Genomic DNA, 16,558 nt, shown 5'->3' with positions numbered 1-16,558 from the left:
TATTATTTCCAGAGGTACTACTTTTAATGTGTGAGATGGCAATTCTGCTTAATGATAGGCAAGCATGAACTACAGCTATTAAAAATTTGCAATCATAGCAACCTAAAGAATTTCAGTTGTAGAGTATGATGATCATTAAAATATGGTGTTTGCTTGCACATTATAGTAATCCAATTGTTAAACAAAATGGCAAATGAATTCTCAACTTCTGCAAGAAGATAGTCTTCAGTGTTTCCAAAGGCATTGTGTGATGTGGTTCCATTTTAATGTGAGCTGACAAGCATAGGAAATAATAACATTCTCACCTGATTCTTCTGTTCTAGCTCTTTGACTGAACTTTGAAGTTTTTGCAGCTCCTGAACATACACAGCTACTTCCTGAGGTCCTTTGGCAAGTTCAGCTCTTAATTGGTTAATAGTAGCCTGAAAAGACAAACAGAAAAATCCACATTTAAAATAAAGCTTTCCATGCATAATCCAACAAAAGCAAGATGCCTGGTAGTAAAATAAAAATACATTTTCTATACAAATAAAATGCCTAGGGAAAAAAATCACCAGTAAACTAAGCTGAGAGCACCATCAGAAGTATCACTGAGTGTAATTTCCCAGCTGAGACTCATTTATATCCTGTTCTGGAAGACAAAAATCTGACTCAATCCAAAATGTCAGCAAATGCCAGCTTGAACCCAAAACTGATGAAAATCATAACAGATTATCCATTGATAATTATCACAGTTCTAGCCAAAGGTGAAACCTTTCCAGGTCATTGCAGTTACATGGCCAAAATCTTGGCCCCTCTAGGAAGGGAAATGTGCTGGAAAAGGCTCTAGAAGCAAGAACATCTGGCATTTGATGCAAACTTGCTGTGTGACTTTTGGACACATCAACCCTGCAGGTCAGCATAATCAGAGGAACAATACTACCCCATTAAACAGGATCAGTACAGAACAAAATATATCAATGACTGCACAGTATTTGAATACAGTAATGGAAAAAAGCAAGAAAAGCACTTTAGGGCATAGCTACCCTAAAACATGTTGTGTATTAATGCACTCATTTCAAATATACTACATAGCAGTGACCTTTTATGAAGAAGCTTTCTTTCCTATTGTTCCCATAAGCAGAGATTTCAGCACAAATGCATAAATACTGAATCCAAAAGTGAACTAAAGCAGAACAGAAGCAATAGACAATGACCATCTAATTTACAACCTTCCTAGAGAAAAAGGAACACCAAAGAGAACATAAGAACAATTTGCATATAGTGCATATAGTTTACTGACTTTCTGTAACTCTCTGCCTCACCATGCTGTCTCATAACAGAGCTGTTAGCTAAAACATATCCTTGGATTGGTCTTTTTTGGCCAAACATTCCAGGGTGTTATCAGAAAACAGTATGGTTATTTCATACCGAGAGAATATAATGCAGAAAATGTGCAGGTAGCTTACAAAGGACACCACTGCAGCCTTTCCAACTAGAATCATAATTTAAATGCATAAAGATCCATTTCTTGTTCACAATTCAGTAAGACAATCTCACATTTCTTTCTTAACAGGGAAATATATCCTGGGTAAATATTCAGCCCTGGTATTTTCTTGCTGATGAGTCTGTATGAATAATGAACCATTAAAAAACCAGGAATGCATCTGTTTAATAACATCTTGAAATTGTCTTGATATGACAGAAATTTGCTATGAAAATTAAATGCTTCGAAAAAAAATTACCTCAAATGTGCCTCTATTAGAAAGCAGAAGGATAAAATGGATGGATGAAAGACGGAAAGAAGCAGTTGCAAAAGCTGCACACTTCCTCAAATTTGTTTTATAAATATTCCAGTGTTTCTAATGCCTTTGCTTAGTGGGAGGGGAAAAAAAAACCTCAAACAAAAAAAACCACTAGTCTTGGCTTTATTAAATTTACCCTCAATTTAGGCTACTAATTTTGTTTACTTCTTTGGGCACTCAAGTTAACAATCAAGCCTAGCTGCTTCATTTATTGAAGATTTATAAGATACTGAAACAAATCCCAATAAGCAGAGAGATTCAATAGCAATGCTTAGCTCCAAAGCAGTGCAGCTGTTTTCATTACACATTCACAATGCAGGAGCAACTATAGTGAAAAACTAAAGATGAAAGGAACCGCTCAGTATGAATATTCATGTGAAAGACGCAGATGCTAGTTTCAGGAACAGCTCTGAAAAAGATATAAACACCCAGCAGATTTGGGTGACAATCGTAGACTACACTGTTCTTAACATCCCTCTCCTGCAGTATTTGAAGATGCTCATATAGGGCTAATATGATTTTTGTTATTTTCACCCATACTGAGCATTTACCTTATTTTAAAGATATGTACTTTGAAATCAATATTAATATGTATATTCTCAGCCAGCCTGTAAAACCAGCCAAGAATGGTGTATAAACCACTTTGAACTTTCAGTCCTTGATGTGTTCTTGAAGAGCAAAGCTGAGATGAAACATGGCCAAACATTTATGTCAAGCACTGCAGCCAATGTGGCCATGAAGGACTTCCAGTTCTTATTTTCTTATGAGTAACACTTAGCAAAATTGTGTTTTAGCCAGGAGCTGTTTGAGACGGTTTGAGGAGTGAAGATATCCTTAAAGATCCAAATCTGAGATGCTCCCTCCCTTTTCTTCTGCTTGTTATGGAAGTGGAAGTTGTAACTGATGGAAGAGCAGAATAACCATAACTTTTGAAGAAGCGAGAAGATTCAATTAAATGCTTTTCCATTACGATTAATAATCATAATGAAATAATTAATCATAATGAAATATGCTTTTTCATTATGATTAGTTATTATTTTCCATTTTCACATGATAATCGCAGCAAAGCTAGAACACACATCTTTATGTATGATTATTACTATTATAATACATGATTATTGTACCTCAGAGTTAGCCTGCTCAGCCTGCAAGTGCTTGCACTCATCTTTCAGCTTTTCAGATTCTCTTTCACGTTCAAGGGTCATTTTATCCATTAGTGTTTGAACTTGGACCAGCTCCTTTTTCAGGACAGCCACATCTTCCACACCAGGCCTTTGTAGCTGAAAAGTTGGGAACAGTGAGCAACAAACATCACAATGGCAGACATGCTTCAAGAGTCAATGGCATTTCTAAAAATCTATCTAATAATCTACTTATAGACAAGGTGACATATACAGTATTACAGCTAGGCTTAATAAATAAAAAAAGAGATAAAAAGCCTCCCCCAAAAAACCACCAAAACCACAGAGAGTGCTTATAATTCCCAAAGAAAACAGGATTTAAGGGCTAGTTTTTAGGCTTTGTCTGCTAAATTTTGAACTTGCTGATTGATTTCAACCAAATCTGACAAAACAAAACTTGTCTCAAAGATTTAATTTTTGTAACTTTTATGTAGGTAGATGGATAGATTCAGGATACTGCCCCTGTCTTCCAGAATTATTTCAGAAAATCACCACAGACAAAACAAAAGGGCAGCTGAAGGCAGCGTCTTGAAGGTGCTATCAGATGTGGCTCATACCAAACCCACGGGCAAAATCTGTTGGTAATTGCATCTCAAGCACCATAAATCCCTCAGCATGAAACAGTATGGAGGGAAAGGAGAGGGGTGGCAACTAGGAGCACTAAAGAAAGCAGAGAAAAGGAGTGTTGGCATCTTTAGAAGAGAAAAGGAACAGAATAAATGATAAGGAAAAGGCAACACAAGAAGCAACTGAACAGCGAGGAATGGACAGGTCCAGCATTTGGGCAAGGCCAATAGGCCCTTGAGGGCAGTCAGCTACAGGGAAGAAGGGAGATAAACAAGTCCTACTTTCCTCCAGAGTCTAAGCAGTAGCTGAGTGTGAGAAACTAGGGAATTCCTTGCATTACTGCTTTAGAAGTGGCCCAACTTGCTGAGTCACTGGGATTGCTCCCTGGAGCCATGGCTGAATATAAAAGTCATCAGGAGCCCAAATCCTGGAATACACACACATTGGTATTATCAGCCAAGCACAAGAGGGACAAGATTAACATAGGCATGATGATGACAGCTGCCAGATTTTCAGCCACCATGTCACAAAACACCTCTCTGAGCACTTCTTAAAAATCCAGCTACCCAAGGACAGTCAGAGCATAACACCTCATGGAAAAAGTGACCTAAAGATAGATTTTGAAGTCAGCAATGGCATGCTCCAAGTTCAGGTCTGTGCAGCACATCTATATGTGTAACATACTGCAGAAATGCTGAATGGTAGAGCATCAAATGAGAAGACTACAACATAATGCAGGCTGGATTTTAATACGTGTCAGAAACAACATATAATTTCTCACTGGAAAAACACTGAAAATGCAGATCAAAAACAAGAGTACTCTGAATTTTTTCAGCCCACAAGCAGACATCTTCAAGTTCGACAGAGTTTGACTACTTTAAAACTGTGTTTGCAAGCATTTAAATAAACGCCTCCCTTGACTTGAAAACAACAAAAACATTAATGTGATGTGAATACCAGCTCTGTCTTTAAGTCTTCTACTGTACTTCTCTCTTTCTGCAGTTCTTGTCTCAGGTTTGTCACCTTCTGCTCTGCACCTTCCCGAAGGCTGATTTCTTCATCATACTTTGATTTAAGATCTAGTAGGAAAGAAGTTGAATAAATGATCCCTTTCACAAATTGCACAAGAAGAGAATCAGATCTCATGCTAATACACTTACCCACAATTTCAGTGGCCAGTTGTGCTGCTTTTTGCTCAAATAAGTCTTTCATTTGCTTAATGTTAAAATTTTCTACTTGGATCTCTTCTAGTTGCCGTTCTAATGATTCTATTTCCATAAAAAGAACAGTATTATTTTCTGGAAGAATTAGGACAATACAGTTCCTCATGCCCATAACTAACCATGAGAGGTGAATATGTAATCCAAAATCCCTTAACATCCAATCATCTTAGCAAAGTGAACAACTTTACTGAAGTTAAATATCTGCAAGCATGATGTCACTGTCACTAGCTGAGTACTTTGCAGGATTAAGTACATATTGCTTTTCACTGGTCACAAACAGCCCTGCAGATCACTGTGACATCATGTTAAACTCCAAACCCTGAACTGTAATTAAAACCTTTAATCAATATCAGTCAGATAGTTTATGCACAAATAGGGAAAATTTTATTCTGTGAGAGCCTCATGGAGAAAAACGGACCAAAAATTATGGGTCATCAAAACAAACAAAAATTCACTGTTTTCTTTGCTAGCAATGAGCACAGAAAAACACTCCATAAGACCATCACTGAAAAATGCTAGAGTTGATATAGTATAGTGCTGTAGTAGTGCTCACTGCTTGAATATATGAAATTATTAAAGAAGTGTTCCAGATGCCTCATTAGAACTGCTTTCAGATTCAGAACTCCTGTTTTACTTCTAAAAATTTCAAACCCTGAGCCCTTGGAACATTTCCCCAGACCATTGCTTAACATAAATAGCTCTTTATAGATCTTACAATTAACTTTTTGCCAGTAATTGCAACATTCCAGCTTTCTAGCTCTTTAATTTACCAAAAGTGCTAATTTACCTAAAAGCTAAACCAAACTAAATTCCAAAGCAGTGCAGAAATTATTATAATAAAATGTTAGCCACCTGTAGATGTAGCTGTTGTCAATCCATCAGATTTAGATTCCTTAAGAAAACAGAATAAATGCACCATTAGACAGTAGGAATAAAAACTACTACTTCCAAAGTTCATCCATTTTTTGGAAAAGACAGGGAAACAAGGACTTCTGTGCTCAAGTACTGCACAGCAGTATAAAAATACCTGAATTCAAACACTTATATTTGGAAGACTGGAAAAGGCCAAGATGACTTTTCATTTCATATATCACTACACTATTAGGGTTTCCACTCATAAGGCTCCAGAACCCTCCCCCTCCCTTTCCTCTATATAGAAATCTGTCCTAAAAACTGAGGTTACAGACATCAAGAACATCCTGAGAGGGAGCTTTGACAGAAAGCAATTTCTGAGGTTTGTGACTATCCCACATCTAAGCAGCTCGTAGTAATAAAAAAAGAAAGCTTCCTTTAGGGCACAACACACCACAATTTGCCTTGCATTATTTTTTGAGCTCAGCTGGATACTATGAAACACCACTGCTGTTTTCCAAAAGTTCTTTACAAGAAGGACTCCATAGCCTTTTTTCATAAAAGATGAAACACCGAATTCAATTTACTTTCTTTAATAAACAGAGTTCCGAATAAGCTCAGCAGAAGTAAAAGTCTGAACTGAATTTGGAGTGAGTAGTATGGAAGAATCATTATCTATTCTGACTTTGTTCTTTACATTTCCATATATACATTTATATACACAGTTACATTGTGCAGAGATAACTAGCTTTGCTTGCAAGAACACGTCAATATTTAAATTACAGAACTAACTAAATCAGGCCACGTGCCTTACAAAAAAGGTTTTAATCTTCAATGTCAATGCTGACGATAAACCTGCTTCAAGTATTTTAAAGCAATTACTTGCTGCCGCTGCCCCTGCAATTTCTCTAGTTCTTTCTTCAGCTCTTCTGAATACCATCTCTCCTCCTAAGGGGGAAAATGATAAAAAAAAAAAAAAAAAAAAAAAGATGGGGAGAGAGACTATAAATTTGGTTGCTCAAGATAGTGGAACACTTCAATTTGAAATAAAGAACCAAGTGCAAGTAAAATACATTTCCAACCTTCAGTGAAGCTTGCAAGTCCTGGACTTCTTGTCGGAGCAGTGATACTTCATCTCTGAATAAATATATCCACAGAGTGGAGAAAATGAATACACGGTGGTTACATTTTGTCAATTACATATAAGTTGTAATGCATGTTAAGTAATCAGACTGATAGCTATGTACTACATAAATGTAACTTACATCATTATAAATATTTATTTTTAGGGAACTTTGCACATCTCCTGAAAAATGCTAAACATATTAAATGGATAAGTAAAGAAATAGATAAGAATAAAAAGTCTCACGAGAACAGAATGTAAATCTAAATCAGTGCATCAGCTCATCCACATGAGTTCAGAATGACAAAGCTATGCATTGGAACATTTAATGGGTTTGCATGCCTTTGTTAAAAAAAGGACAGGTTTCTTCTCCTTCACTTTCCATATCATGGACTACTGGTAAGCAACAGCATACTATCTTACTCCTGAAATATGCAGTTACATAATTTTTCATCCACACAGCAATTTGGTATGCCCCACAGACATATTCACTTAATGATCTGAATATTTAAAGTCTTAGAATTTTAAATTCTCAAATTTCATGCTCAAGCCTCCAGCCATACAAGAACACACAATCCAAGGCTATAACTGCTAGTAATTGATTCACACAGAATCCTTCAAAATCACAGGTCTCCTTACAGAGTTGCACAACTATACACACAAGATTAATGTTGCATTACTGAGATAGACACTCCAAATCAAGAATACAAGGGTCATTAAAATAATGTTAAAATATTTTTTCTTACTGTTAGTACAGTGGCAACACTAAGGGTTACACAGAATATATATGTCAGGGTACCAGTGCCAACAAATCCTCTCAGTTTTATACCATATAATTTTATCGCTGCTGGTGTGCATTACCCCCTCCTCCACAGATGTTCTTTCAAATTATCTCATACTTAGTAGAAAATAAACCACTGAAACAAGTTATTCCTTAGCTGAACTGGTGAGGAATAAATTCAATCTACATTAGCATATTAACTGATGTTAATATGTTAATGTAGATTTAATTTATTCTTCACCAGTCAGGGTGAGGGTCATCAAGTAGCAAGTGAAACATGCATTTGAACCAGTGGAGCAAGAACTCCAAGGTGGACCAATTTTAATGACAAAACAAACATGGGATATTGGGAGATTTACTTTTTTCAGAGGAAAATTTTGTTATGTACACATTATTCTGCCTGTGTGACAGATTTACTGGAGGTTTGCAAATACAACTTTGCTGAGGCAGGTGTAGCTGCATTCCAAAACCTGGCTGTGGGTGGAGAAGAGGGAGCCACTTTCTCATCAGTACAAGTCAATGAGCTAAGACTCAGATCTAAGATTATAAATAAAAAAGCAGGTGGAACTGTCAGCTGTATTGGAAGTTGGACTGAACATATACCACACCTGCAATACCAAAGCATTTAATATGCCCTGGTCTTCACAATACATCAAAGGGGTTGAGTTGTATAAAGCTAGTTTGTAGTAGAGATAAGGGAGGAGAAAAGAATGAGTTTGCAATGTAAGGGGCCTTCTATGTAGTTGCCTTCATATCCCCAATAAAATTTTGCTAAACCATTCTAAAATGAAACCTGAATTTAGTTTAACCAGTGGAAAGTGCATGGTTGGAGGGGGTGGGGGGATGGTTTGAGGGGATTTAGTGTAAGTGATTGCTACAGGCACTGTAACTTTGGTTTTCTTACCATCATCCAAATCCTCACCAAATCTCCTTTTCTGCTAGCACTGTGACAATTCCTTCCTCCTCTCAGCACATCTGAGACTACCAACTGGAAAATCCTTAGTGCCTTTTCATTATGGTCCACTCAGTTTCCCACTTGTAAAGCCAGTGTCTCCACCCTAGTATCGAGTTCTGATGGCCTTGCTGAATCACACTGGGGGAGTTACATGATTTACTCTTGAAACTTATTCATCATCATTTACTGGGGAGTGGGAGGAAGAGAAAACTGTGCAATTCCCAGTACTTAACTTTTCCTATTGACTACATATGGAATTTCACCTCCCGTTCTTGGTCCTAAGAATTGCACATAAGCTTCACACATGGAGAGCAAGTGGGATGGCTCCCTGCTGCAGGCTACAATATTTCTTTAATATGGAATTCCAAGGCATGGAAAAACATATTTATGTTGAATGAGAGTTTTCTCAAGGAAACAAGGAAATGAGTAGCATTAAAGAATGCCACACTAATAGGAAAATGTAGCTCATGTGTTACACAATGGCTCTCACCAGACTCCATTTATTCCATCTAAACTCCCAGACCTCATCCACTTTTTCAATTATGTGAGAGAAAACAAAACTACTTGTCCTTAAACTGTCAGGAGCCAGGGAAAAATAACTAAATTTCACCAGCCAACATCTGGCTGACTTTGGAAATTTGCAGGCATAAAAATAAGAATTTCATAAACTATATAAACAATATAATTATGACCAATAATTCTCCCACATGAATGCTATTATCCTACAAAACTATCACTTCAGGTCTAAGCTGAATTACTCCAAAAAGACTTAAATCAGGCATGAAAAGCATAGTCATTATTGAATAAATGTGTACATCAGAAGCCCAATATGACTTCATTAGTACCCTACCCTGTATAAAGCCTCAATTTTGATTTCTTTTGATGCAGCAGCTGAGAGAAAAAGCAGCTATCCACGAGGAAAGAGCCATCCAAGACCTCTGCTAATGCTGGCTCCTACTGGCTTGCCAGCTTTGCTCAGTACTGGCTTGCCAGCTTTGCTCAGATCAAACACAAATATGCATTTGGGTAACAACTGAAACATGTTATCTTCCACACTCTTTTTTCACCAAAGAGTCACCCTCTCTTGAGTTAGTTACACAAATATATGTATTTCTTTCAATGTAATTATTTGTCACTTTGGCCTATATTTCTGCTTGTGAGAAAACATTTGAACTGTTTACTCCCCAGGATCAGCAGAAGCCACAGGGTCATGTGTTGTGTACCTCCATGCTGCTCGCTCTGAATCTCCTGTGTACAAACCAGGGGAATGTGACAAAACGGCAGCATGGATTGCTCTTTACAGCAGCACAAAACAAGCACTGAACAGAAAAGGAATTAGCAGGAAGCAAGAGGAAACCCATAAAAATGTTACGTCCAAGAAAAACCTTCCCAAAGCAACTGAGACTACTCAGTTAATATTTCTAGATAAAGTTTCACATTATCAATTTCTGCTACATACCACTGATGTCAAAAAAGAGACAACCTGATATTCTTCCTAGGGAGGCATTTAATAATAAAGTTTTGACCAAAAAATATTCAATAAACTAGTTAAGATTTCTGAAAATCAGCAGGGATTTTCTGAAACACAGAAGGAGACGTACTGGCACACATAGAAACTTCTCAGATTTGCAAATAACTAGGTAATTAGGGAAGCTATTTAGGCAAATACTGATATTGTAATTCCCCAGTAAGTATCCTAATTAACTAAGGACAAAACTGGGTTTCTTCCCTATCTTTAGGGTTGTCCTCTCCACTCTCCCATGATGATATTTCAGCTCTATGTTAGAAATTAGGAGAAACCCATATTTTTTTCTGCCACACTTCTAAAAATCATTCTGGTCTATAATGCTGAATTGTCTGCAGAATCAGAAACAGGTGGCTTAATATCATAAACATATGTATCTGATTTTCACCTACTGTCAGATCAGTATCAGACAACATAAGCTACAAGATGCCTTTTAATTCTAGTTGGAAATGGGACATGAACATTTAAACACTTGACTGCATAAGTTCAAATTAATAAAACCTTCAGTGTAACTAGAAGCAGCTCAACACCAGCACAAAGGCACATGCACAAATGAGTACTGTTTCACCTTTCTGTTGACAGATGACCTTCCCCTCCGTGACTTGAATCAATGCCAGAATTATGAACTGCTTCATAGTGCTTGAACAGCTCCTCTGCTGATCCATGAGACTTCATACAGAGAGGACAAATAAAGCCCTATTACAAAAAGGAAAAACAAACAAAAAAAAATGAAATATATTTCTTTTCCTTCTTATTTTTATACAGAACTGTAAATTTTGTTTGCGCATTTAAGTAGTAAAAGCAATTTCGAAGATTCATACTAATTCTTTCATGCTCTAATAAGAGTTTTTGTAATTAAAATGTTAGAAAATGCCTGCAAAAGGCACATTCCATTATTCAGTGAGTTTTTCCCCCAACAGTATTACATACCAGCAACAAAATTTTACTTAGCAAAACAGAAAGGACTGTTCTGCAATTCCTTCCCCCTCCTCCAACAAAACAATTTTCCACACAACTTTTCATAAAATCACATTCTTATTCCAAGTAGAAGGTAGCATCTGGAGTTTGGTCTTTAAAAAGGAGATATAACGATCCACTCTAAAGCACAGTTATTAATAAACCAACTATCTCCATATTGAAACTACTGATTTTAATATGGGCCAGACAACTAAGAATCACTTTTTACCTTTCATATAATTAATTGGTAAATGCCATTCATCAAAAAAATCAGATCTCTACAGCCTTAAGAATCAAAAATCCTCAGTTTTCTTTCCAGCATACATACTACAAGCTTACCAGAGTGGAAATTTAGCAGATCAATGCTCTCATTCTACCCATTAGCCCACAAATGAAAACAGTGTTATGTTCCCCTTTATGTATCTCTAAACGTTCATGGAGTGTTCAAGCTGCCACTTACCAGAAGTACCATCCACCTAATTTTTCACCATTTATTACATCTGGTGTTGAGTGCTGGACTACACACTGACTCCTCACTCCTGTGGTTATCATGCCAACTCTGAGCCCAATTCCCATCCACACTTCAGCCCATAACAGCAGTGACACTGAGACATTCCCAGAGTAAGAGCTAAAAACCTCGTCTCACATTAAAGACTCCCTGTAATTCCAAGCAGTGCAAAAGGGACCTCATGTAAGTGGGGTGCCTGTCTTTTGCTGTTTTAAGGCCCCCTGTCCCCTTAATTAATTTCAAATATGTATTTTTACATTTATATGTTATCCTTAAGTTTCTTACGCCACTACAAACTGTAGTGTATGCCAACATTACACCAAGGCTGTCCAGCATCCAAGATGAGAGCACTCCTCTAAATGGGATTATCACACTTCACCTAGCACAGGCTCACACATGAGTTATGGAGTACACATGAAGACTTTTGGCACTTTTCTGCTCTTAACTTTGCATCTGGATGCTAATAGATTTAAATATTAGGACAAAGTGAACATAATGAATGCATATGTTGATAACCACAAACAGCGTTGATTTATTAATTTGGCATTCATAGTATTTTGTTTCACAAGTCACCAAGAATTCAACAACATTTACGTGGTTTTAACCTATGTAAAACTACCATGTTCAGCTACTCAAATGTAACCCCAGCTCTAAACAGAGCCTTCATAACTTCTACTATTTATTTGTGCTTCAGAAATTAATTACTAAATACAGTTGCTTGTCAAGTCCACCACATATATGGAAAACTAGTTTTGTCACAACTAGACCAAACAAGAGTACTCTTTCCTAAGCAGGAAACAGGCATCAAACCTTAACAACCATTTATTTATTTGCAGAGTTGATCAGCACAGTTTCACTCTAGATTAAACCAAGTTAACTAATATATAAGTATAGGTACAGAATTTGTTCAGCTACTATGTTCCTAGTAATGTTTATCTGATACAATTAGCATAGGATGCCAGTGAGAGTCACTCTGAGTGCAAGAACCAGAGGGATTTACTTGGCACACCCTCTGTGGTTACAGCGGGTCACAAAATATAGGATTGGGTTTTCTCCTAGTAAGCTTTATACAGAAAGAAGTCAATTTCATACAATGACAGTGCAACGACAGCGCAACACCATCCTTTCAGGATGAAACTCTACTAAGCAGTTTTCAGTGTTGTGTTTAGTTTCTCAGTGTTTAGTTTCCCAGGGATGGGAAGGTCTGCTGTTCATAGAGAAAAGCTGTTCATAGAGAAAAGCATGTGTTCCTCACAGTTCCAGTAAGTGCATCTAGAAAGAATGAGTGCAGAAAATTGATCTGGCCTCTCCTTCCTTTTGCACTTTATCTCTTTTCATTTGAACAGCAAAATCTGGTTTTTTGCTTGGGCTTCTTTTTTGTGGTTTTATTGTGCTTGGGGTTTATTCTATGCAAATAGGGGCCCTAGAGAAGAGGAAAGAATAGATTACATGTGCAATTAGCCCAGGGGGACAGCAATCGTTCATCTCAATTATTGGGCAAAGCCAGCCAAGATTTCCAGGCAGGCAGGGAGGCAGATTTGAAAGCAAGGTCCACAAGGACAAGCAGCCAGAGGCAGAGCAGAGCTGCTGAGCAAAGGGAATGTGCTGCAGTTGTGAGCCTGCAGGGTGGATGGGAGCTCTTGGGAGACAGGCATACTGCCACTGGCAGATGGGAAACATGGACAAAACCTCCTCCTCTTCTTTTTAGAAACTGCCTTCCTCTCATACAAGCAGGGATAAAGCAGGCATCACCCACCAGCCACAGGCTCTCCACCAGCACTGTCATGATTGTGGCTGGCCTCAGTTTTGGGGGACACTTGGAGTCAGCTCTCACATGCAGCCTTATGCTAATGCAGCTTTTGCTGGAGGTCTGACACACAAGCTCTAACAGAGTGAGCCGTCACCCTTCAGCAACAAGGTGCCCTTGCCATGGGAAGTGTCATCTTTCCTGTACAGAGGTGGACAGGAACACCAGCTCCTACAAACACAGGCAACCAGCACTCATACATCAGAGCCTCAAACTGCACAAACCCAGGAATCAGCTGCACCTCACAGACTGATAATATCCAATGTCAACTCTGATGTCAGCAGCACCAATTCAGTTGCCTTTACAGTAGGAAAATCAGAATCATCAAGATCCTTCAGGCAGCAGTCAGTAACAGGTAGAAGCATGTAAGTTTCCTGGATCTGTAACTATCAGCCCCAGTGACAATCTTGTTTGGGAAACTGGGTTGGTGGATCACTAACTTTATCTCTTAAAAAAAATTAAAATTAAATACAGCCAAATAAAAACATTTCTCAGTATCATCTTGAGATGAACTGTAAATATGTTCAAAAGTGTATTTTATTATTCTAAAGACAAACATGTAAGAAGAAGGGAAGAAATCTGATAGTCTGAGATGCTTAAATTCAGTAAACATTTCTGTCAGCTTGCAGGAATTTACATCAGGTCCAACATATTCCTACATCAGGACCTGTCTTGGATAAAGAGGAGATGGAGCAGCTACAACCAAGAGGTGTCATCAGAGCCTGGGGGAGGAGCTGAGACATCCTTGCCAGTAAGCCTGCACCTGGATGGATACCTTAACTAACAGACTCCTTTACAAAAGAAGCAAGTTGAAAGTATCTTGAATTTTGGTTTCCTTTTAACATGTACTTAGGGATTACTTTGCATAAAGCAGAGCCACAGAGAAGCAAAAGGTATTTCATTTTTCATTTAATAAAAGCAAAGACACCACTTACAGCCCTTACAGTGCTGCACTGTAACTCATGATTCCCTAGCTGATGTTTCTGGTTGGGTTTATCTTTCACTTTACACAGAAAGGCCTAAAACAAGTTAAATGATGATTACTTGGGTTTGTTTTTATATCTTCTCACCAAGAAATGACAATTTATTGAATTCAAAGACTTTTGCAGATGCCTGACAGTTTCACAGAAAACAAAACATAATCCACAACTACATGCACTAGTTTTTATCAGCAAGAAGTTATTGAGATCACCACAGAATTTCTGAAGCCATGCACAGAAAGAACAATTTTTTTTAAAAGGCATTCAAACCAAACTCCAATATACATGTACAAACAAACAACTAGTAGACAGCACACAATTTACAGCTCAAAACAGAACCTGACCCAATAGTCCAGGCATTCCAATGAGAATGAGTGAGATGCTAAACTTCAAATCCCAATTTTCTGATCCCACAGGAAACATTCTTCTTTCAGGGGGCCCATGGGCCATGCCAAGCACCAAGCACCACCAGAGATGCCAAGCTTCAAGCACCACCAGAGTACCATGCTGTTTGTAGTGGGACAGGCCTTCCTCAGTGCAAAGACTCCAAAACACATGGGTTTCACTCAGAGCAGAACAGAAACTGCTACATAGCTGTTTTGTAGGAAAGCATCTTGCCTCAGCTTGAGTTATAATGCCAAATTTCACTAAAGATCTCAGACTCCATGAAAGCACCAGAAGATTTTTTTTACCTACCTTTCTCAAGATAGACTTACAAATAAGCCCAAAGAACAAAAAACTACTTATCTCCTCTAATAGTTGAGATTTATTTTCAAGCTTGATAATGTTAAGCTTCTCAGTGTTCTATCTCCTTAAAGCCATTCAAGGTAAATTATTTCTTTCTGGTAACATTAATATTTGTATGAATCATTAAGACAGCATTCTTTGGGAAGTATGCCAGGATACTAAAAGCAACACTAGAAGGAAAATCTCACTACAAAAACTAGCGTGGGATTTGGGGTTTTTTTGTACTAAAGTAATTTACAGAGCTATTAACTATTGGAAGAACTTTGACCTACAACATTGAAACACAGTGCCCAGCAAAAGCAGGGCACAGACCCACAGGAAGACAAGTGGACAACCAGACCAACTGCAGGCTACCATAGAGTCCTCCTAATCCTCACACAAACTATTCCCAGTTTAAAATCATGTAACAGGAAAATGAATGTGTAGGACTGAAAGGTTTCTGCGTTTCTCTCTTCTTATATTGCTCTGTAGGACTAGGGGTGATGGGGTTGGCTGTGTAAAGAAGTATTTCAAAATGTCAGCTTTTTCAGAATATTGTCTTACTTTTAATGATGTTTTTTTCATTAGCTGAAGGCTCCCAACTGAGGTTTAAAAAATCCCCAACATTTACATGTAGATGTCTACTCCCCAATCACTACCAATGCAGAGCTATTCAACACAATTAATGGAGCAAGAAAACAGTCACCTGACTGAACAGATGTGCATACCTTAGGTAGGGTCAGCATAACAACTCCCAGGGCTCCATCATCAGTAACTGTAACTCAGACACCTCCATACAGATGCTTTCAATCTCTCTTCTTCTGCCAACTGCTCTCCTTTTGCCCTAAGCTTTAATGAAATGGTCTTTTAGAGCCAATATGAAATCTTGCCTTAATTAGTTAATGAGTGAGGGCACAGCTTACTTTACTCAAAGTTCCTCTTTCACAAATTAAAACTGGAGGACGGTTGAAGGACAGTCCCATGGGCAAAACAATTTTTACAGGATGGAATTCAGCTGTGCTCAGGTCCTTAGAATCCAAGAAATAAAGCACCTTATTTAAGTTTTAAAGTCACAGCCATAGCAACTCAGCTTCCTTAGCACCTTCTAGCAATATCTAGAAGATGATCTAGATGATAGTGAAGTCAATCCCATTTTAAAACTGCATAGAATTGAATAAGTACTCCTATTTAGGATGCTACACTTGCTGCTGATCTACAGCTGTGTGTGGTAGAGAGCCATATAGCACAAATAGCTTCATATAGCACAGAGCTGCATTTACTAATACAAACAAAGCTCCTGCAACATCTTGTATTTTTATTCCAGCACTTACAACATGGGTCAAGCTTGGGGAACCATGGAACTTCACTGCTTCACTGTTTTCCATTCTTGGAAAATATTTAAGAACTATGGTAAACAAAATAAAACAGAACAAAACAAACCAAAAAACACCGAACCAAGAAAGTCCACACTTTGACCTCACAACCCCAGAGAACCATTTCAGGATAACTGAAACTTTACCATATGGAAAACATTCATGACTATTTTACTATATACATGCTATAGGACAGCTTAGCCCAAACCAAAACCC

The 16,558-nt window shown here is 37.8% G+C and overlaps 1 protein-coding gene across 4 annotated transcripts in view; it reads right to left on the bottom strand.

Annotated features, from left to right (window-relative positions):
- The window catches only part of EEA1 (early endosome antigen 1), a 67,790-nt gene that overhangs the window by 35,807 nt on the left and 15,425 nt on the right, over nt 1-16,558 (bottom strand). For 2 of the 4 annotated variants that reach the window (XM_014272247.3, XM_005480677.4), the window contains 8 exons: nt 10,560-10,687; nt 6,690-6,744; nt 6,490-6,555; nt 5,608-5,647; nt 4,693-4,800; nt 4,490-4,611; nt 2,909-3,064; nt 306-422 (listed from right to left, as the gene is read on the bottom strand). In XM_014272247.3, the coding sequence (XP_014127722.2) occupies nt 306-422; nt 2,909-3,064; nt 4,490-4,611; nt 4,693-4,800; nt 5,608-5,647; nt 6,490-6,555; nt 6,690-6,744; nt 10,560-10,687 (792 nt within the window). Of the gene's footprint in view, nt 1-305; nt 423-2,908; nt 3,065-4,489; nt 4,612-4,692; nt 4,801-5,607; nt 5,648-6,416; nt 6,556-6,689; nt 6,745-10,559; nt 10,688-16,558 lie in introns of those variants that run through there. The other 2 variants (XM_074539631.1, XM_026797742.2) reach the window with 2 other exon arrangements.

The sequence above is a fragment of the Zonotrichia albicollis genome, chromosome 4 (assembly GCF_047830755.1).
Source record: "Zonotrichia albicollis isolate bZonAlb1 chromosome 4, bZonAlb1.hap1, whole genome shotgun sequence".
Lineage (NCBI taxonomy): Eukaryota > Metazoa > Chordata > Aves > Passeriformes > Passerellidae > Zonotrichia > Zonotrichia albicollis.
Note: the sequence above shows the minus strand (reverse complement) of the source record. Positions and strands in the feature narration are given on the sequence as shown.